The sequence below is a fragment of the Enhydra lutris genome, unplaced genomic scaffold (genome assembly GCF_002288905.1).
Source record: "Enhydra lutris kenyoni isolate GAN:26980312 unplaced genomic scaffold, ASM228890v2 scaffoldscaffold59, whole genome shotgun sequence".
NCBI classification, from domain to species: domain Eukaryota; kingdom Metazoa; phylum Chordata; class Mammalia; order Carnivora; family Mustelidae; genus Enhydra; species Enhydra lutris.
In genome coordinates this window covers 4,050,709-4,073,216 of record NW_019154143.1, presented here as the reverse complement: position 1 = coordinate 4,073,216, position 22,508 = coordinate 4,050,709, and the positions used below count along the sequence as shown (strand labels likewise).

General features: G+C 41.6%; 1 protein-coding gene across 1 annotated transcript in view; it reads left to right on the top strand.

Moving 5' to 3' along the window:
- The window catches only part of LOC111158428 (latent transforming growth factor beta binding protein 1), a 415,776-nt gene that overhangs the window by 127,517 nt on the left and 265,751 nt on the right, over window positions 1-22,508 (top strand). The window contains exon 4 of the mRNA XM_022520435.1: window positions 12,729-12,898. Coding sequence (XP_022376143.1) covers window positions 12,729-12,898 — 170 coding nt within the window. The remainder of the gene's footprint in view (window positions 1-12,728; window positions 12,899-22,508) is intronic.

Genomic DNA, 22,508 nt, shown 5'->3' with positions numbered 1-22,508 from the left:
GTGTATTCTGCCCCGCTGAACTTCCTGTGAATGTGTATAGATCTCGAGGCTTGGTCAGATTTGAGTTTGATTTTTGATTGGACTTCTTTATAAGTAGGCTCCTCTCTTCCATCGGGGAGAACATGTCTCTCTTTGTGATGTTAGCAGCCATTGATAATCAACACCTACATCTTATAAGGGTTTGCCAGCAGTGGTGTTTTAATCCTGTTCCTTTTTCATTTTCTTTCCTCAATTATTTGGCTAGGGTTCAGTTTCTATAGGGAAGTAGTGGGCATATTAGGCTTCTCCAGAGAAACAGAACCAGCAAGTATGTATGTATGTATAAAGAGATTTATTGATGGGGAATTGGCTTATGTGGTGAGTCCAGCAGGTGCAGACGTGGAGAACCAGTAGTTCAGGTAAATTTCAAGGACAATCTGCTGCTAAGAGTTTGCTGTTAGCCAGGGAGGCCTTCAACTCACCCACATTGTGAAGGGTCCTCTGTTTACCTGGTGCAGAGACTTAAGTGTTAATCTCATCCAAAATTACCCTTCAAGTTGACATACAAAAATATCCATCACATGATGGTATACTCTGCTTGATTCTGTCCTTTCATGGACCAGTTTTGAAATGAGTTGATGATCTAGCATTTTCCAAAGGTGAGTTAGGAATTTTTTGTCTTTTTTTTTTTTTTTTTTTAAATAACTTGGGGCTTCAACTCATGACCCTGAGATTAAGAGTCAGCTATTAACCCACTAAGCCACATAGGAGTCCCCACTTAGAATTTTTTTAAATGGATGGATGGATTGAATGGATGTATTTAAACACATATGAATTATTTCAGATTATCACTTTTTCTTACCAATGCTGAAATTTCTTCATCCTTGGCTAATGGGGCTTCTTCAAATTATTCTATCAGACCTTTTGGGTATATAAATGACATCACCCTTCCCATTTCTGATAGGGAGAATTTGCATCTTATTTTGTTTTTTGAATCAGTGTAGCTGTGGTTTTATCAATTTCACTGATCTCAGATAGCTTTTGCACTTAGTGATTTTTCTCTGTTTCTGTATTTCATTGATTTCTTCCCTGCCCTTTATTTCATTTCCTCTCCATTTTGGGTTTCATTTTTTTCTAGTTTGTCTGTGTGGAAGCTGAGCTCATTGATTTGAGACCTTCATTTCTAATACAGGTGCTTAGCCCTACACGTTTGTTCCTTGATAGTGGTTTATCAGCAGCCCATAAATGTAGATAGGTTGTGTTTTCATTTTTCAGAATTCAAAGTAATTTTGAATTTTTCTTTTGATTTCTTCTTTGATTTTTTTTTTTTTTTTTAAAGATTTTGTTTATGTATGTGACAGAGATAGACAGTGAGAGAGGGAACAGAAGCATGGGGAGTGGGAGAGGGAGAAGCAGGCCTCCTGCCCAGCAGGGAGCCTGATGTGGGGCTTGATCCCGGGATCCTGGGATTATGGGCAGATGCCCAGCGACTGAGCCACCCAGGCGCCCTGATCCTTTGGGGTTTTTTTATAGTTGACAAAAATTTTACATATTTAAGGTCTATAATGTGATGGCTTGCTATGTGTAATTGTAAAATAATTACACAATCAAGCTAATTAACATTTATTCACAAGTTATTGTGGTGAGAATACTCGCAAGCTACCTTCTTAGGAAATTTAAACTAATAAATATTGTAATATTAATTATAACCACCATGCTGTATGTATGGTGTATTTCCCAGGACTTGTTCATCTTTTTGTTTTGTTTTGTTTTGTTTTTGGTTTTTACTTAAATCCAGGTAGTTAACATGCAGTGTAATATTGGTTTCAGGTGTATGATATAGTAGTTAGATACTTCTGTAGAACATCTGTTCACAGCAAGTGCCTTCCTTCATCCCCGTCACCTATGTCACTCAGCCCCCACCCACTGCCCCTCTGGTAATCATCAGTTTGTTCTCATAGTTAAGAATCTGTTTCTTGGTTTGCCTCTCTTTTCTCCTTCTGTGATCTGTTGTTTTATTTCTTAAACTCCACATATGAGTGAAACCGTATGGTATTGGTCTTTTTCTGACTGATTTTGCTTAACATAATACTCTCTAGCTCTATTCCAGTTGTTGCAAATGACAAGATTTCATTCTTTTCTGTGGATATATCTATATATATCTATATTTATCTATGTATATATATGACTATAAAAGATCTTTTCTTTCCTATGGCTATATATATATATATATATATACATACACACACATTCCATTGTGTGTGTGTGTGTACATATGCATATATATACACACCATATCTTCTTTATCCATTCATCAGTTGATGGGCATTTAGGCTCTTTCCATAATTTGGCTATTGTAAATAATCTATAAACACTGGGGTGCATGTATGCCTTTGAATTATTATTTTTGTATTCTTTAGGTAAATACCTAGTAGCACAATTGCTGGATCTTAGGGTAGATCTATTTTTAACTTTTTGAGGAACCTCCATACTATTTCCAGAGTGGCTGCACCAGTTTGCATTTCCACCAACAGTGTAATAGGATTCCCCTTTCTGTGTCCTCACCAACACCTGTTGTTTCTTGTGTTGTTAATTTTGAGCCATTCTGATAGGCATGAGATGATATCTCATTGTAGTTTTGATACATATTTCCTTGATGATCAGTGATGTTAAGCATTTTTTCATGTGTCTGTTGGCCATTGGTATGTCTTCTTTGGAAAAATGTTCATGTCTTTTGCCCATTTTTTAACTGGATTTTTTTTTTTTTTTTTAGTTTGATAATAAACTCTTTATAGATTTTGGATACTAGCCCTTTATCTGATATGTCATTTGTGAGTATCTTCTCCCATTCAGTAGGTTGCCTTTTAGTTTTGTCGATTGTTTCCTTCGCTGTGTAGAAGTTTTTTATTTTGATGAAGTTCCAGTAGTTTATTTTTGTATTTGTTTCCTTTGCCTCAGGAGACATGTCTAGTAAGAAGTTGCTATGGCCGATGTCAAAGAGGTTACTATCTATGTTCTCCTTTAGGATTTTGATTGTTTTCTGCCTCACATTTAGGTCTTTCATCCATTTTGGATTTATTTTTGGGTATGGCATAAGAAAGTAGTCCAGTGTCATTCTTCTGCCCGTTGCTATCCACTTTTCCCAACACCATGTGTTGAAGGTATAGAGACTCTTTTTTCCATTGGATATTCTTTCCTACTTTACCAAAGATTAATTCACCATGCAGCTGTGTGTTTATTTCTGGGTTTTCTATTCTGTCCCATTATCTTTGTATCTGTTTTTTTGCCAGTACCATGCTGTCTTGATTGCTACAGCTTTGTGATATAACTTACGTAAGTCCAGAATTGGGACGCCTCCAACCTTGCTTTTCTTTTTCAAAGTTGCTTTGGATATTTGCTGTCTTTTGTAGTTCCATGCAAATTTTATGACTCTTCTAGTCCTGTGGATTCTGGTTGCTTTGAAGTTCACAAATTTAGTTTAGTTTTTAGTTTACAAATATTTAGAAGATTTTCCAGAGATCTTTCTGTTATGATTTCTGATTTAGTTTCATGATGGCCAGAGAACATAGTTTGTGTGACTCAAGTCCTTTAAAAATTACTGACACTTTTTATATGCTGAAATTATGGTCTATCTTGGTAAATACCCTGCATGCATCTTGAAAAACATGTGTTCAGCTGTTGTTGGGTGGGGTGTTCTATGAATGTCAATTAGGTTAAGTTGGTTGATAGCATTAATTCTTTTATATCCTTATTGATTTTCCAGTGTACTTGTTCTGTCAGTTTTTTAAATGGGTATTGAAACAGGAACTAAAACAACAAAATTATCTGTTTCTCATGGCTTTTTCTTTTTTTTTTTAAAGATTTTATTTATTTATTTGGCAGAGAGAGACATGGGGAGGGAACAAAAGCAGGGGGAGTGGGAGGGAGGGAGAATGGGAGGGAGAGGGAGAAGCAGGCTCCCCGCAGAGCAGGGAGCCCGATGTGGAGCTTGATCCCATGGTCCTGGGATCATGACCTGAGCCGAAGGTAGACACCCAATAACTGAGACACCCAGGCGCCCCATCATGGCTTTTTTTTTTTTTTAAACAGTTTTTACTTCACATACTTGGAAGCTCTGTTATCAAGTGCACAGCTGTTTAGGATTCTTGTGTCTTCTTGATGAATTGACCGTTTATCCTTATGAAATGATCCTTTTTATCCTTAGTAATATTCTTTGCTCTGAAATCTACTCCGCCTGTATTAACATAGTCCTAGCCACTCCAGCTTTGTTCTGATTCATGTGAACAATGTGTAAGCTTTTCTCAATCTTTTGCTTTTAACATGTCTGTCATAATAGTTAAAGTGGGTTTGTTGTAGGCAACTATGTAGTTGGGTCTTGCTTTCTAACCAGTCTGACAAGCTCTGGCTTTTAATTGAGTTGTTTAGACCATTCCCCCCCCCCCCCCCCCCACCCCAAGCACTTGATTTCAGCCAACTTCCTTTTTTATTTCTGAAGTGCTGGGATTATTTCATTAAACTTTCCAAGAGGAAGTCTTTTCCCCCTTGCTTCTTAAAGTTTCCTCTTCATTACAGCTCTTTGATTATATTTTTCCCTCTTCTAGGAACTTGGGATTAGATGGGTTGAGAATTCCTGGGATATTTTCTTGTAGCAGTCATGTTCAAAAGAGTGTCTCCTAACCAGGGCTGTGCGGAGACACAGGTTCCCTCCCGGGGGCCAGTTGTGAGACACCACAAGTTAGACATTTCTTTAGAGAGGATATGGAGGACCATTTGAAGAAAAGGCAGATGTGGGAAATTGTAGGTGTAGCTCTCAGCCTTGTCTGTTACCTCAACAGGTCACGCCAAGCCTTGAACACATATAACCTTCTTGGCATAACTAAACACATGTGGTTGATTGGACTCGCCCATCTTAGAAGGCATCATGGCAACTCTTTTCCCACCGTCTCTTATGGTGCGCTCCCTTCCCATGCTAAGCATTTTAACAAAAAGTTCTTTCCAACTCTATGTTGTATTGTTCCTATAAGGAATTCTAGTAAATGATTTTTTTTAAAAATTGCTATTCCATGCCATTTTCAGGGATAGGCCAGCCCCCTCTTCCAGGTTGCCAGCCAGGCAATCTGAGTCCAGAGCTATGTCCCTGGCCTCATAGGGCATACAAAATACATAGGAGGTTGTACAGATTTTTATCTCTCCTAGAGCTTTTCATGGCCATTCCCACAGGCCATTTGCTCTTTACTCATGTCTCTTAAAATTGTTTGGTGGTAGTAGCACGTGTTGAGAACAGGGTTTTTCAGCTTTGGCCCTACTGATATTTGGGGCCAGATAATTCCTTCTCATGGAGGACTGTCCTGTACACTGGAGGACATTCAGTAGCTCCCTGGCTCCTCCCCACGGGATTGAGCCCCTCACCTCTGAATCATCGCGTTCAAAAATGTCTCTGATATTGCCACATGCCCCAGGGGGCAGAATCACTCCCAGGAAAGAACCACTTGCCAAAGACCATTGGTTCCCAAAGTACTTGGTTCTGTTTTCCATGTTTATTAATGATGACCACCACAGTTTACTACATTTCCAAGCATTCCCTCCCCCACCCCCCGAAATATCTACCTTCTTTCATTTCATTTCCTCAGTCCCCTACTGGTCTATCCCCTACACTTAGCTGTTTCATATACTCTTCTCTTTCCTTCTGTTCTCCAGACTTTGTGTTTGCTTGTTTCATTTACTTCCACTGTGTGTGTTCTGGCAGACTCCGCCTCTGCCTTATCCTGTTACTGGCAATCTGTCTGTCTGTGCTGCCCTTTGATCTCATCATCAGCAGTCTTTTACCTCCTAATCCTTTTCTTGGTCTGAAAGATAATTCGGTATGAATGGGCTCACCACAATAATTAGTCTCCCTTCACATGTGTGTTATGCTGTCCTATGACCTCTTCTTAGCTGTGTGTTTTTTCTTGGTCCTTCCCTCTGTGCATCTCAGCCTCGAGAACTCTGTTTCCTCCACCAAACCGTAGCTGGCATCTTGTGTACTTGAGTGTACTGCCTCTCCCTTGAGTAGCATGTACCCATGCTTCTCAACAACTTGGAACCCATGCAGGGCTGCCCTAGGATCTCTTGAGTTTTGCTGGCAGAAACTGGCCCTGAGAGTCTGGATATGACTCTTCGTGGCCTCCTCCAGCTCTGTTTTCTTCCCCTTCTGGTTTCTCTTAGTCTGGATTATAAACCTGAGTACACTACACATAGGGGAAAGGTTTGGATCGTGTTAGACTGGACTTCTGTGGGAAACATTTTATGGCCTTTTGGGGGTTTCCTTCTGTGAGGTCCAAAGCTCTTTCCTTAAGTGGAAAGGGGCTTGTGTTTTGCCAGATCCTCCCACCCATTCCACAGGTCAAATAATGAATCTAGTAGAAATATGGAAAAGTTTAGTCGGTACGTGTGCCAAAAATTGCCACTCTGAAGGCAGCAGTGTAAACAGTGTGTGACTAATCCTTTCTTTTGAGGAAAGAAATTGTATGCGATTGTTTCCCCTCTGCTTATAAAGATTCAGAGGTTTCCACAGACTCAGGTCTTCAGATGGCCAGCGCTACCCCTAAGTCCAGCCTCTTTTTCCTTGTCTGTCTTGTCTATGTGTCACAGCATGCCACCTATCAAGTGTATGGCCCGTTGCAGCCACACTCCTGTCACTACTGAAAACACACTGTGGATGGTACCAGTGACCTCCCAACTTAGGCATGACCTTTCCTCATTTCATTCCTTGCTTTTTCTGCTGCAGTTGGCAGGTGATGCTCTCTCCTTTCCTCCTAGGAACTTTCTTCCATTTATTCTTTCGGGACCCACATTATTCTTGTTTATCTCCTAATTCCGCCCCACCCATTTTTTCTCTATGTCCCTACCCTTAAGTGTGAATATCCTCCAGACCATGTGGCTCTGTGTTCTTTTTTTCTGAGACATTTTTGCCTTTGAAGAAGTTGGCTCCTCTTAGAACATCACTTTTCCACATCTTGGAGGCTTTCCCTAATTGCCCCTCGGAGACTTGCTCCGTGTTCTGTCTTGAACATAATTATTGTCCTCACAAACTGACCCTTTCTTCTACCTGCCGTAACTCAGCATGCTTCTTTGCTGTTTCTTTTCCCCTTGGCCTTGAACAAAAATAACTGTCCAGTCAACTAGGCTTGAAACCTTCATTGTCACCTGAGTCCTTTTCCTTTTGCCCCCAACTGTCCTGCCTTTTTTAAACCTTAAGTCCTGTCGGTCCTTTGGGTAGTTTGTCTCCACCCAGCCGTTTCCTCATTTATTCCTTTTAGATGCTGTCTAAACACTTCTTGCCATAGAAAGTGAAGATTTAGCTCATTTACCTCACCTCTCACTCCGCACCTTTTCTCTCAAAACCATTATTTCATTTTCGTAGCCTATGTACACCCCAAGAGCAGATTGTGCCTCTGTATTTTCTTGTCAACATCATCTCTCAAGGTCATGAATCTTATCTGATGACTTTGCATTTCATAAGGTGAGGGCAGTGGCCATCCCAGTCTTGCCTCCCCTTCTCCTCTTCTTCTAGAATCTTCCAACCTTCTCTGGCTAACTCTGTACATTAATATCACCAGAGTCGGGAACCCGGTTGTTCCTGACAGTTACAGCATTTGCAATATTTTGTCCATGGGAGTACCACTCAGTGCTGGGGTCTCTCTCTGTGTGTCATGGTTCGCTCTCATGTATGCTCCTTGAAGAAGAGTGTTCTAGTATCACGTTTGAGTGTATTCTCCATTTTTCTTTCCGGTGGTTGCATTTTATACCATATAGTCAAGTGTCTCCAACATTGCAGTTGTATTTTCCATTCTTGTGACTCCTTTCCCCCCCAGGATCATTCTCCTGGAACTCCCTGTCTTCCTGATTCCCTGGCACGCATCTTTTCAGGGGGAAAACGGGAGACCAGTCTTTGAGCTAGAGGAACCCAGAATCCAGAATGAGAAGGCCTTGCTCTGGGAGTGGGGAGCAGTAAGTTTTGTGGTTTATACAACATATTTCCATTCTTTTAGAGAAGAGTATGCATTTTTCCCCCCTCAGAAGGGTAGAAGTCTGACTTGTGGATGTTCTGTTTACTAGATTTGGGGAGGATAACTGCCTTTATATAAAGATTTTTAGTTAAGAGACCAGTGTTCAGCTCTACTTTTTTTTTTTTTTTTTTTTTTAAATCACCCTTTGCTTTACTTGGTTTCAGGTCCAAAACGCCTCTGTGTTTCCCTGAGAAGATTGTCTCCTTTGTGCCTGTGCCCTTACTCTTGACTAGTGCCCTTACGCCTACTGGTTACAACCCATTAGGGAGTCATGAAGTCATGAAATCAATGTAGTGGTTCAGGACTGTCACTTAAAAAAACAGATGAGCGGACAAAATCTCAAAGTGTCCTACACATGCTAAGGGTAAATAATGTTTTATAACACTTATTTTAGTTAAATAAAAACACAGACCTATATGTATATACACGGATTGGATCTCCAAGTAAAATGGACTTCTTACTGCAGGTTGAACTAAAAGAAATTAGGAAGATATTTTTCAGGCCATGGCTTTCTCCTGGCTGCTACAACAGTGAGCATTTCTCAATCCAATTTGAATCTTACAGATTTGTTGAAATATCTCTTGAGTGTTTATTAATGGGTACAACGAACCATGTTTAGTCTCCTTTGCGGCACAGGTATTGACGAATCCAAAGCCGTGCTGGAACAGGGACCTAGAAATCCAGCTCGGACAAGTGTTAACTCCTTTACAGGATTGAGGGCTGTATGTTCTGGGAGGCCCAGTGCTGGGAGGAGGGAGGGGCACTAAGGGCCTTGGGATAGCAGCTGTTTATTAGAACGGAATATTTCCATATTTTAATGACTTGTGTAGCTGTACTGTTGTGTAACAGCCAAATGTCAACTCTGGATTTAAATCTTTTTTTTATTCCTTATAATGTTAAGGACATCTTTGGAGGTAGGTGAGACATTTTAGGTATCTAAAGCAAAACAAAACAAAAACCCCCCATTTTGAACCAGAGGTCCTACAGTTTTCATTTTTAGCTTAATTTTCTCAAATATTTTAGTTCTCTTTTAAAAAAAATTGTAATGCGCGGCACCTGGGTGGCTCAGTGGGTTAAAGCCTCTGCTTTCGGCTCGGGTCATGATCCCAGCGTCCTGGGATCGAGCCCTGCATCAGGCTCTCTGCTCAGCCGGGAGCCTGCTTCCCTTCCTCTCTCTCTGCCTACTTGTGATCTCTGTCTGTCAAATAAATAAATAAAATTGTAATGCTCTGACACATCTTATGCTCACTAGTGATAGTCAAGTCTCCCCACCCCCCAGCCCCGGGAGAGGGAAGAATGGAGAAAATCCAATTGAAATGAAAGGAGGGAGATTATTCCTGAAATACTTAGGCAAAAGAGAAGAGTTAAAGAGGATATGTATTTGTAAGAGTTAAAGAGGTGATCCAGAGTGGAAGTAACTGAATGATGACATTAGAGGGAAAAGTGGAGGCCAACTGTGAAGGGAGGAAGAGAGAAGAGAATGCGAATCATGTCTTTGTGAAATGAGTGATGGCAAGGCTTCCTCCATTTGCCCCAGGTGGTGCTGCCGTCCGTGGCTTTGCTTCTTTCTTTGTGGAGCTGTCATGCACAGTGGCCTCAGTCTGTTCCTGTGTGTTGACACTCTTGCACTGGGGGAAAGGAAAGGTGATGGAGGAAGGGGAAGTGCCGTTCGGGTTAGCTCCGTATCTGCGCTGTGTTTGAGACTTGGCTAGTGTTTCTACTCTAGTGAGACTTAAGTACCATCACAGTGGCTCATTTCCCTAAGTCCATGCTGGCTGAGAGTTGTTACTCAAGTTCAAGACCCGGTAAGCCTGTCTTCCTTGTTTGTTCATTACTTTCCAGGTAGGTGTAGGGAAAAGGAGCCCATACATAAGCTTTTAGCTCATTTTGAGGTGCCTCTCACTTCCTTGCTTCGGAGGGGAGAAAAGGGAGGACCTCGACTAGCAGGCAGACACCCCTCCTCACCTCCCACCTGCCCCACCCTGCATCCATCCTACCTGGCAGTGGTCAGAGCTGGAATGCTGTCCTCTTGTGAACAGAAGTACTTCTGCCAGCAGGTGCCAGCAGCATTGGGACAGGATGACAGCATAGCTGGGGAGTGAGTTGCTCTGGAGATGTGAAGAAGGGCTTCCCGTTTGCACGAGGCTGATGACGTGTGGTTCTTATCATTCACCACCAGATGTGTCCAGCTGTTATGCTTTCTACTCAATCCCAACCAAACATGCTTAAAGTTCAAACCAACACTTACATCATCAAAACAAAAGTGTTTACAGCGTTAAGCCTTACTTGGGCTTTTAGTAATTTAAGTCATTAGTCTAGTGATAGAGGGAATGCCCGTCCATGGAATTGTGTCTGGGAAAACTCAGGCCCAGAGTGGATTTTCCTAGGCTTTCCTGCAACTCTCCATTTTAGAATGGTGGATCGAGGTCCCTGACTGGCTAAGAGGGAAGCACTCTTCATCCCAGCCTCTTCTTTCATTTCTCATGGATGCCTTGTCCCACAGAAGGACTCATTCGTCAGCTCTAGTTAGAGTCTGCCAAACAGGCTGACTTTATTCAGGACTGTTCCTGATTTTGATGAGATACTGTGTGGTGCTGTTTTGGGTGGCTTGATGGTTGACCTTTCATACTCACCTGTCACAGTGTCATTTCTTCCTCTCATATAGAGTCCCTCTTTAGGGACACTTTTTGGGGCTTTGGGGTACCTTATCAGTGTGATTCTATCCCAGTCAACCATTTTCTAAGTTCCAGTATCATAGTTTGGAAATATTTTGATTGGTTTTAATGTGCCACATTCGATAAAATTCAAGGTTACACTGGAAAGGTCTCCTTCCATAGGCTCTGTTTGCTGTTAAAATGCTCTGTCCCAGCAGTTTTGGTAGCAATTAAGCATTTTCTGGAATTAGTTGGTATATCTTCTTTATATTATTTGATTATTTATTCATCTGGTTTAGCTAATGATTTTAGTCCTGTTCCCCAGGGAATTATTAAATCTGGGCAAAGGCTTATTATTTTAAAGTTAACATGCTGAATAATATTCTGTTGTGAATATATTACCACATCTTCTTTATCCATTCATCTATTTTTTTTTAAACATTTTATTTATTTATTTGAGAGAAGAGAGAGACAGTGAGAGAGAGCATGAGCAAGGAGAAGGTCAGAGGGAGAAGCAGACTCCCCGTGGAGCTGGGAGCCCGATGCGGGACTCGATCCTGGGACTCCAGGATCATGACCTGAGCTGAAGGCAGTCGCTCAACCAACCGAGCCACCCAGGCGCCCCTCCATTCATCTATTGATGGACGCTTGGGCTGTTTCCTTGTCGTGGCTATTGTAGATAATGCTGCTGTAAACATAGGGGTGCATGATCCCTTTGAATTAGTATTTTTGTATTGTTTGGATAAAATACCCAGAACTAATATAACACTGTATGTTAACTATGCCAGTTTAAAAAAACAAAAAAACAAAAACTTAAAAAAAGAATGGTTTCCATTACATGGAACAAAAGAGAACTGTCCTAGAAAATGGCTGGGCCAGAGTGTGATTGTCTCCTGGAGTCCCCAAGGTTCTTGACTTGTGACAGTGAGGAAATGAGATTGTGCTTAGTTATTCTTACCATTGTTGTTATTCTTAGGAACTAGTCATTATAAAACATTTAACCAGAATAGTACAGTTTTTAATTATTATGAGATGCAGCATAAAATATTTAAATGTTAACTAGAAAAACTTGAATGTTTCTTCCTTATCATAATTGTATTTCAAGAAATAATTTAAAAAATTCTTTTTTTCCAGTTTTTATGGGTTCAGAATTTTTATGAGCCTTTTCTTCTTTGCCCTGTGTGTGTGACAGAGGATCTATGGTACTGGTTAGGAGGGTGAGGCTCAAGGAGCTTGCCCATCTTCCCTTCTGTCATTAGGAAGGTCCCACCGTTTACTATTCAGGCTCTGATTGTTGACTGTTAATTTTGCATAACTGGTCAACCTGGGAATTTCTTTCATAGTCCCCTCTCTGTTTTTCCTTCTTCCTTTCCCCTCTTTGCATTTCGAATACTCTCTACTTACCAGTATATATAAAATGCTCTTTTTAAATATGTGAACCTTCTCATTTATAGGTCATTGTCTTTCTTACGTATAAATGTTGTGTGTACTGCATACAGGCTGTGCTAACTTTGCTCTGAATCCTGTGATAGACTCCGTCTGTGGTGGTCTGTTCAGTCTATTCTTGACTATACAGGCAGAGTCCCTTTTCATGTTAAGGTTCCTTCCTTCCTTCTGTCTTTCCTTCCTCCCTCCCTTCCTTCTTTCCTTCCTTCCTTCCCTTTAAAGATGTTATTTATTTTAGACACACACACACACACACCACACACATACAGAAAGAGAGAGAGAGACTGTGTGTGTTCACAAGCCAGGGGGAGGGGAAGAGGGAGAGGGAGACATTGTGGAGCCTAATGCAGGGCTTAGTCTCACAACCCCCAGATCATGACCTGAGACCAAACCAAGAGTCGAATGCTTAACCAACCGAGCCACCCAGGTGCCCTGTGTTAAAGTTTCTAAGCGTAAATGTTTAGTTCCTCGTATTATAAATGGTCAACTACAGTATTTGAAGGAAAAATTGAGCCTTGTGTGGAGTCTGTTTCCTAAGTTAAATTTCTTGTTTTTCCCACCTTAGCTTTAATTTCCCTATCCCGGCTTTGTTTCTTCCCAGAGTGACACCCCTTTCCTCACAGAATGTGATGATTCATCATGGCCAGACCCAGGATTACATGCTCAAGCCCAAGTACTTTGCAGCCCAGAAGGTGATTTCGGGAGAGCAGTCCACTGAAGGTTCGTTCCCTTTGAGATACGGGCAGGGTCGAGTCCCGGCACCTTTTCAGTGTGAGTATCGTCCAGTCAACGATTTTTCTAATTTACAGTATCATAGTTTGGAAATACTTTGTTTGGTTTAGATGGCTTTAATGTGTCACAGTAGATAAAACTTAAGAGTCGTTAAAAAAAAGAAACCAAAAGACCAAACAACAACCCAAACACAACAAACCCACCCTGGTTCCCAAAACAACCAGACAGCAGCCCATTTTCTTTATTTTGAGGAAAGGCAGTTTCCTTGGATGTTGGCAAAGAGTCCGTAGTGACCTGCCTGTAATTTCTGCAAGACAGCACCATTTCTGAGACATGCTTGGTCTCCTTTTAGATACAGTTGTATGCCTGACGTGTTTACATTGATAACATATTTTCTTTAGTAAAATAGCCAGGATTCATGTCCTGTGAAATGTCTGAAATGCCCTGCATTACTCTCTGAGGTTCACCTCCAGTGGATATTTTTATGACCCGAGTTCCACGTTTCAGTGTATGGCGCGGAGGGCGTGGCAGGTTTTCGTCTGAGTTTGTAAAGAGTATTGTATCGGTGGCCAGCTCGGTTAATATCTCACTATGTGGGGAGCTCAAGGACAAGCCCTGGCTCAAAGGGTGGGGAATGTGATGATTTGTGGTTTAGGTATTACAGAGTGTCTGCTGGCAGCATCTGGAGGAAACGTTCTGGAGTTCAGAGCCGAGAGCTAGACGCACGCGCTCGTTCCAGCAGCTTCCTGCTCTGTCTCACGTTGACTGATTGCCTCTGCCACAAGTAATGAAAGAGAATGCCAGTTGTTTGGTTGAAAAGCAGTGTCTTTCACCACCAAAAAGAATGAGGATAGCTGAGAGAGAGTGTTTACTGCTGTTGGGTCCTTCAGACGTCTCTGTCTGCGTGGGTTTGGTTCCCTGGGCCTAGGGCCACCTCCCTGAGTTAGTCACCATTCGAGAGTGATTGACTCTTCCCTTAGAATTGGTGACTTAACAAAAAGAGTATCTCATGTAAGGTTTGCACGTTGCACTTTTCGTTTTTGTTTGTTTGTTTGTTTTTTGAGAAAATTCTGCTCAGTGACCTGAGGCTGGGTTCCCCAGAGCAATAGTAGTTGGATGAGGTTGACTGGGCCCGTGAGGACAAGCAAGCTCTGGGGACTTTCAAAAGGGAACAATGGAGAAATCCTATAAATGATCTCCTTGTCCACTAGACAAGATACTTCCCCATTATTTGTGGAACAATCGAGGTGTCCATCTTGTTTTTAAAGATCCTTTGGTGTAAGTGCTTCATAACTTATTCTTTGTGAATATCCCTGAGTATATAGTATTTGTCTAATCTTAATTTAAAAAAAAAAAAAACCCAAAGAGGTACTTATTATTTCCTTGGATTTTTATATAGATCAGGGATTTCGTAGATGCTTTCCAGATTTAGATTGTGATGGGAGGAGAGTTTTTGGAAACTTATACTGGTAAGGGAGAGAATTTTGAACTATATGGAAACATCAGGAAAAGATGGTCTGAAAACCACTGGTATAAGACTAGAGATGATACTGGTTTTGATTTGTTGATGATTTGTTATTGGAATGACGGGTCCACAATGTGTGTGTGTATTGTAAACTCTCAGACCTTCTGAGAAGTCTTCTGGACCAGAAAGGTCTTCTGGAAGATGAAATTATATTTTAGAAAAATAGGAAGAGAAGTTTATTTGTATTGCCCATAAATTTCTCACCCATTCTGTTTAAATGTAGTTTTTCCATAGCTGGGAACTAGTAAAGTAATTCAGACTAACACATAATCACAGTGATGGGGTTCTCTGCTCAAACTCCCCAGAAGTTAGTGGCTGTTCAAAAAAAAAAAAGGCTTAGTAACTAATTGAAATAGGCATTTGGGAAGGCCAGGAAAGGAGATGTGCCTATTTTTTGCTGAGCCCAGAACTCTATTGAAAGCTGGAAGGCTAATGGGAAAGTTTTAGAAAGAGGTAATTTGGCAGGACCATGAGGATACGGATGTGGCAAAATTGAGTGAGAACAACAATAGAAAGATTAAAACTAGAAAGGAGGGACAAGGAATACTAAGAACCTAAAGGTAATGTCTTTGCCTTAGGTGAAAAGAGCCCCCAAGGAAACCTTACATGTAACAGAAAGGGAGAGAAAGTTAGCAAAGTCTGAGGAAAGGAGGAACTTCTAATGTCTTTACTTTCATCCTTATAGAAGAGATCAAATATAAACAGACGAAACTCTCATTTTGCTGAAGAATTTTAAGGTCCAATTTTAGGTGTAGATCATCCTGACTCATGAGAAAAACAGAAGATATTACCAGCAGGTAGGGATAATATGTCTTGGAAAGAGACTTAGCAACCAGCGTCCACCGTCGTTACTTTTGGGAAACTTCGGCGACTAAAGAAAACATTGAGGTTGGCAAAAGCCAAGGGTTGTTTTCCCTGTTGAACTGAAATAAAAGAGGTGGTCTGCTGTAGTAAATGTAAGTTTAATAGTACCATGCAAACAGCATTCACGATACTTACTGGGAGCTCTCAGCATGGTCTAAATTAACCACCTTGTAATAGGAGAGCCATAGCCCTGCAAGCCCAAGTGAATAAGGATTTGCTGTTGATGCCCAGGAGGCCAAGAGAGAAAATGGTCAGAAGAAGCAGGAGAAGGATGACTGGTGGGGGGTGTGTGTGATGGGTCCAGTAAAGCAAAGTGTGTTAATATGTTATGTCTAGCACTCTCTAGATAAAGTAGATAGGCAGAAACAAACTCCCACATTGCTAGGGAGGTGTTCTCTGCTGTAAAGCATGAGCATTTTATTAGAATTTCCCAGAGATTTGATGACCTGATGCGCCATACCTTACCACTGTACACACTCTGCATTCCCTATTTTCGTTCTGTGCTTTGCCATCCTTCTGAGTCACTTCCCAGGTCGCTTGACATCCTGTGTTGGGCGTTGGCTGCTTACTGTTTATCTCTAGTGACAGATTCATAGTGGGGCTCTGCTTTATTCATTGGTCTTAAGAATTTAATTTGCATGAATATCCGCTACAGCAGGGGTCTGTAAACTTTCCCTTGAAGGATCTGATGGTAAATACTGCAAGTTTGGTGAGCCAAGGTTCATAATTGTGAGGATGTTACAGATAGGTTCTTACGTGACTATTACAGATGTGACATTTAAAAATGTGAAAATCATTCTTAGCAGACGGGTTGTAAAAAAAAAAAAATTATTATTATTATTTTTTTGAGTGGCTGGCTTGATTAGTCTCCTGGGTGGTCAAGTATGCCAGGTGCCGATCTAGTGACTTAGTCTCTCAGTGTACAAAAAACCTCTAGGTTTTGGGCTTGTAGGTAGCTAGGTCATACCCATTGAGCTAAAAGCTGTCCAAGAGGCTCTGTCTGTCACCAGCTGTCCTTCATTGTCCCTGTCCCTGCAGCCCACCCTCCTCACCATCATGTTCTCAGATAAATCTCCATTAGTTCAAAGGCAGCCAAAAATGTATGAACTACTAGACCACTCTTGTCTGATAAGTCCAGTTTCCTTTCCTGTTAGAATAGCAGGCCACACAGTAATTGGGAAAGTAACGGATGTCACTCCTGATTGTTTAAGGAAAGCCATTTAATATTGACAGAAATAACATTTTTATTGGATGAACCGGTAACTGCCATCTGGCTAGACTAAATCACATTAAGCTATCACCTGAAGTCCTCCAAAAGTTAAACATCATGACTGTAGGACCCATCGTTTTCACTTCTAGGTATATATCCAAGAGAATTGAAAACATGTGTTCACACAAAAACTTGTATACAAATGTCCATAGCATTATTCATAACAACGAAAAAGTGAGAACAACCAAAAAGTCTCTCATCTGATGAAAATAGAAACCAAATGTGGTGTATCTTACAAGGGTTCGTTCAGCCATAAAGAAGGAATGGAATACGGATGCATGCCACAGCGTGAATGAACCTTGAAAACACGTGGAGTGAAGGAATCCAGATACGAAAGGATTCAGATCACATATAATTCCATTATACGAAATGTCAAGAACAGGCAAATCCATACAGACAGAAAGTAGATTAGTGATTGCTAGGAGTTGAGGAGAGGGGGAATGATTGTTTATGGATAAGGAGTTTCTTTTGGATTGGTAAGTATTGTGGAATTAGGTAGTCATGGTGGTTGTATGACCTGTGAATATATTAAAAGCCCTGTTATGTTAAAAAATTATATATATATTATATATATATATATATATTTATTTTGTGTGTGTGTGTGTGTGTGTGTGTGTGTGTGTGTGTGTGTCATGTTGGTAGTTACAGAAGACTTAGCATGAACTCCAGGAATGGAACTCCTTGGGCTCTCTCTAAGTATGGTATGGGCTGAGGGGTCTGCTTTATCCAGTATCTTCCTTGGTGACTTCTAGGAAAAAATTGAGTATATAAACCAAATTCTGTTGTGTTTATTTTAGTATTTATAACCCAGAGGAAGAAAAGTTAAAGTGACTTGATAACATTTGAAAGATCATTTTACAAAAAACCGTCGAGATTATTAGTAAAGCGTACGTTCAGGGGCAAACCCAAATAATTCGCACAAAGAAGAGATTAGTTTGGCATAATTTGCTAGAAAAAGGCCTTGAAGGTAGTGAGTGTTCATATGACTGTCTGCTATTATAGTAAAAACACCATGGGATGCTTGATGATGCTAAAAGCAGAGATTATTTGTTATAATCTATGGTGGAAGGACATTTGTATCTTCAGGGTTGTAAGTACTAGACAGCTTCCTAAGAAAGGTGGTAGACTTACTTAAAAAGGAGGTCATTAGGATGAGCAGAAATATTCATGTAACTGAAGTGGTTTGGAGGTTCTGCAAAGAGTTCTAAGAGCTAAAGGATTGGGCAATCCCTGTCTTAAATATGCATCTGCTTCGTCTCTTTTTCTATTGCATTTTAGGATTTGGAAATATTTAGAAATTTAAACTTCTCTAAATCAGATTTTCCATTGCTAGTACCAGTTGTTTTCCTATCAAGGTGGACCTAGCTTTGAAAACAGGTTATTTATGTTTCAAGGTCACCTACAATTTTAATTTCATTTACATTTTCTTTAATTTCATTTAAATCTTAAATTTAATTTCAAGTTTCATTTAAATTTTAAATTTCAGGAAAGACACATATCCACTTTCCCATACTACCTTTTTAAAGTTTTAAAAGCAGATACAAGTCAGACTCTTGAAAGAATTGCCAGTTTTTCCCCTGATGTGCTGAAATACGGGGGAGAGATGGATTGCTGGCCTTTCCGACACATGGTCCCATTAAATTACAAAAGTTCAGACAAGCTCACTATTTTCAGTGGTAAGTGTAGCCTTGCTGCTTGACGAAGCAGCCATCGTGGTGCAGGAAGCAGATACGCCGCCTTCGCTGGGCCCCTCTTGACAGAAGAAAATATAATCCTGCCTGCACTGGGACCACCTTAGCCCTGGATCCTGTGGTGTCTGTTGACTTCTCTCAGGTCCTTGAAACGGATCAGCCAACTCAGCAACCACCCAGTGGCTGATCACAGGCTACCTGAAATTCCTGACTCCCCCACATGAAGGTGGAGCAGTCACCCAGGTCTCAGGCTGGAGACGGGGAGGCAAAGACGCCATTGTTCTCACAGCAGCAGTGAGGCTAAGCCCCTGCATCTCAGTTCTGGCCTGACGGTAGCCCCCAGTCCCAGGCAGTAAAGAGCATGGGCTCTTGGGCACAAGACTTCTGCTTTGTACTTCTAGTGACACTGGTTGAGTGTGCTAGCAGGAGCCCCCAGGCTTTGTTCCAAGTGACATCAAGAAGCATAACAAGGTGTGGAAGCATCTCAGGGTTTGCTGCTTAGGTCTCCCCCTTGAAACAGCAAGTTCCTGTGTTTGGAGTGAGGAGTGTGTATGGTTGCAGACTGATACAGCAAAGAGATTCCGCATAAAACCATGCACTTCCTGGTCATCCTCACTGTGGGAAGGCAATGCTTCTGCAAAGGCTCAGAGCTGACAAGGAGTTTTTTTTGGCAAAACAAATCCAAAGGTTATGAGGCCAGCCCTGTTCGGCCGGGATGGTTCTGCTTATCCCAACCACTTCAAGGAGGTAGACAAGAACACTGCTAAAATGCTCTGCTGCCAAGTGCCAGTCTGAGTCCTCACAGGGGGAGAGTCTGTGGTATAGCTCAGACAGCCCACCATGGGACAGAAAGAAGGTGATGTGAAGAAGAGAGATCAAATTCATCTCAAGAGAGATCAAATCTCCACCTGCTGGCTCTTTCCAAAAGAAGAGAGAAACCCTGAACTGGCATTCGGGTAAAGACAAATGTCGATGCAATCGGTAGAGTTGAGGAAAGGCAAGCCTGATTGTTCTGCATGGGATGGACTGTGATTGGGAGATCTTCAGGGGAGGAGCAGTTTGAAAATGCAGGTCAAGGGGCATGGTCCTGAGAACCACCCAAGCCTCACTTTAGGATATCAGTATGAAGAGAGAAAGGAAAGAGTGGAAGGAGATATTGCATGTGCTGGCAACTTCCTGGGTCTGCGATGCCCTCACTGACAGTCACTGATTGGTGAGAGCCCCACTGGGGCAAAGTTCTGCCCATAGACAGAGTGTGTACTTCGAAGGATGGAGAATCCCTTAGGGGCATGTTCTGCTGCCCTGATAGCCCTCCCTGCATGGAGAACACCTTTGGTGGGTCATGTGCAAATAAATGTATTAGGGATTGGCCCCACACCAATCCAGTGGGTACGAAGTGGCAGTGGAAGTGGGAACCAGCCAGGAGCTAGATCTTCCAAGGAGCTGGTGAAAAAAGACTGCTTTAAAGAAGGAATTAGGGTAAATAAGAAGGGATTAGGGTAAATCTCCATGCTTTTTGCCTTATGAAATCAAGTCCTTGATTGGTCTGTTCGGTCACCCACACCACACTTTGTGTGGGAATAAGGAAGCTTGAGCCAGTTTCCAACTGTATGTCAGTGTGGCTGTTAGTGCTGTAGATGACTAGAAGAGTATCACCTCTTGTTGGCTTAAATGCCTAGATGCCAAAGCAACAGCATTCCTTGGTATAAACAGGTCGAGAAAACATTCCAGTGAATGTCGGTGAAGGATCGGGTTTTGCTGAGCTGATGTCCTTAAAAATCTATATTCCACTGAGTCCTTCCTTTCCTGCTGTAGGGAAGGATTCATGTGCCATCTTGCCATGGCCACTGTGCCTCATTTGGGGGTGGTGAGGGCAGGTGGTATGTTTTATCCAGGAGTTGTCTGATCACATCCCAGTCCAGGAAGGTCGGTGAACATTAATGTTCTCTTTGCCTCTTGATTGCTTACACACAGTAGAAGATTGCTAGGCAATGGTCGACATAGACTGATTTGAAACACTTCCAGGAAGCTTATCCAGCAATATTAAAAACAACAGTGGAGGAAAACCTACAGTGAAGGGTTATGTAATCTAAATTCTCCAATGGGCAGCCTTTCATGCCAGAGAAGGAGGTTTCAATCCCAAGGGTCCAAGATTTCATAATAAATAAACAAAGTAATCCAAGGATATTTCTGGGTGTTGAGACCAAGTTCAAGATATTGAGAAATAGATTCTGTATGGTTCCAGAATATTCTGTGATCAAACCGTGACAATGGTGGGAGAAAATGCCATGAGTGAATTTACAGGTTGCTTGGAAAGTGCAGAACAGCATTTTGGGAGGAGAAAATCTGTGTTTGAAAAAGAAGAGATGCTTTACTCAGCCTTTGGATTTCTCTGCCAGAAACAGAGGGCTTTACTTTGATTTTAATTCTGAATAAGAAAATAGTTTCTAGGGAATAATCATTGTTAAAGTTGCAGTGATAATTTTGATTCAACAAAAATGAGACTATACAAAAATAATGCTAAGGAGATATTCCAAAGGGAATTGAAATAAAATTTGTATTTACTCAGGTTAGTACCCTTAGAGAGGGGTCCTCTTAGCATTGAAAATTACTGCCTTGTGGTGAGTCTGTCTTCCCCACTTTGAGGTAAAGCCCTCCCTACCTCCCTTACATTTTATGACCTTTAAGAGCTTGTGTTGTAATTTTCTACAATTTTAGTTCTGCATGATTTTTTTTGATATTAGTATTAGCCCCTCATGAAATTGAAATGTGCCTTTACTGAAACCCAGTTGCCCAAATTGTGTTCCTGTACAGAGGAAGTACAAATTCACACACGGTTGCAATGGGAGGGAAAATTTCTTCCCTAAGAGGTAATTGCAGTAGGATTGTATTTGAGTACTTCTTCTGACAGGAAAACATTAAACCACGAAATGTGTATGTGTGATGCATGTATATGCATATATACACATACATGTTCAATCACAGACATAAACGTGTGTTATTTAAAGAGTTATTTTTCTGAAGCTGCCTACATTATCCATCTCACCAGGATCTGTTAAAAAAAAAATTTCATGTAGCCCTCACAGTGCTTCCCACATTCGCTCTTCCCAAGATCCCAGCATTTTAACTAAATGAAAACTTTAAACTGGCCGTGGTTGCTCTTGTGAAAAACATCACAGTTATTTCAAAACACCTGTATCCTAGTAACAGACCTAGAAAGCTTCGGGGAAGAGCAAGAATCTGGACAGCAGGTGGGAGGGCGGTGGTTGTGGCTCCCTTTGGTAGATGGCCCCCGGGCGGCTTGCGTGGGATCGAGGGCTCCTGGAGCCGCAGCTGTGCTGCTTATTTTAATGCAGGCCACTTAATGGCTACAGGTGCATCTCCTGATGGCCACTGCCTGCCTCAGATCCGGCCAAAAGCCGAGCTCTTCCTCCCACATGTTCAGTTTCCATGCCCGTAGAGCTCTGCTTCCCTTTGGAGGGGTCCAGAATAACACTCCCCGAGCAAAACCTTTTGATATTTTTTTTTTCCCCTTTACTCATCCTTCAGAAATATTATGCCGCCTTTGGTGATACAGTTGGGTAGATGCTATCGGGTCTGAAGGTCTTTTTCTTTGTGTTTGTAACTGTAGATACTTAAAAAAGACAAAGCCCGATGTGTGCTTTAGTTTGTTTTTACAAGGAGAGAGGCACATATATTTTGTTAACATTTTCCTGACCTATTGAACCTTTATCCATGACATTTTTTTTTCAGCCCAGAATAAAGAATAAAAATGTAGATCTTATTTCCATGTAATTCTTTCTTTCCACCTCCTCCTTGCCATGGCCTCCTTGCAGGTATAGTGGGTTTTCCCGCCCCATTGACTTGGAGCGTGGCTGTGTGACTTGCTGTTACTAGTGGAGTGCCGGTGGATGGACAGTATGGCAGATCTCAGCTTTAGGTTGTCTGGTTCCCCTCTTCCATGTATCGCGAAAACCCCATGGATCCAGTCCGCTGGCCTGCCAGTTCCTTTGACTTCTGCTTTTCTTAGATTACCTTAGCAAGGCACAAGATTGACTTTTTAAGACAATCTGGGCAGTTGTTGCTCTCAGAGCAGATGATACTGTTCTAATCAGCTGGATACATTTAGGTTAAAATGTACGAGGTCTGGGTGACCTCAGCTTCTCGCCACAGTGGACCAGAAGATGGGTAGGCACTCGACCGAAGAAAACCACCCTGAGCTGGCCAGCTGCTCTAAGGTGGCCTGACAGAAGAGCGTTCCCTTTGAGGGATGATACTGATGAAGTAAGATTAATCAGA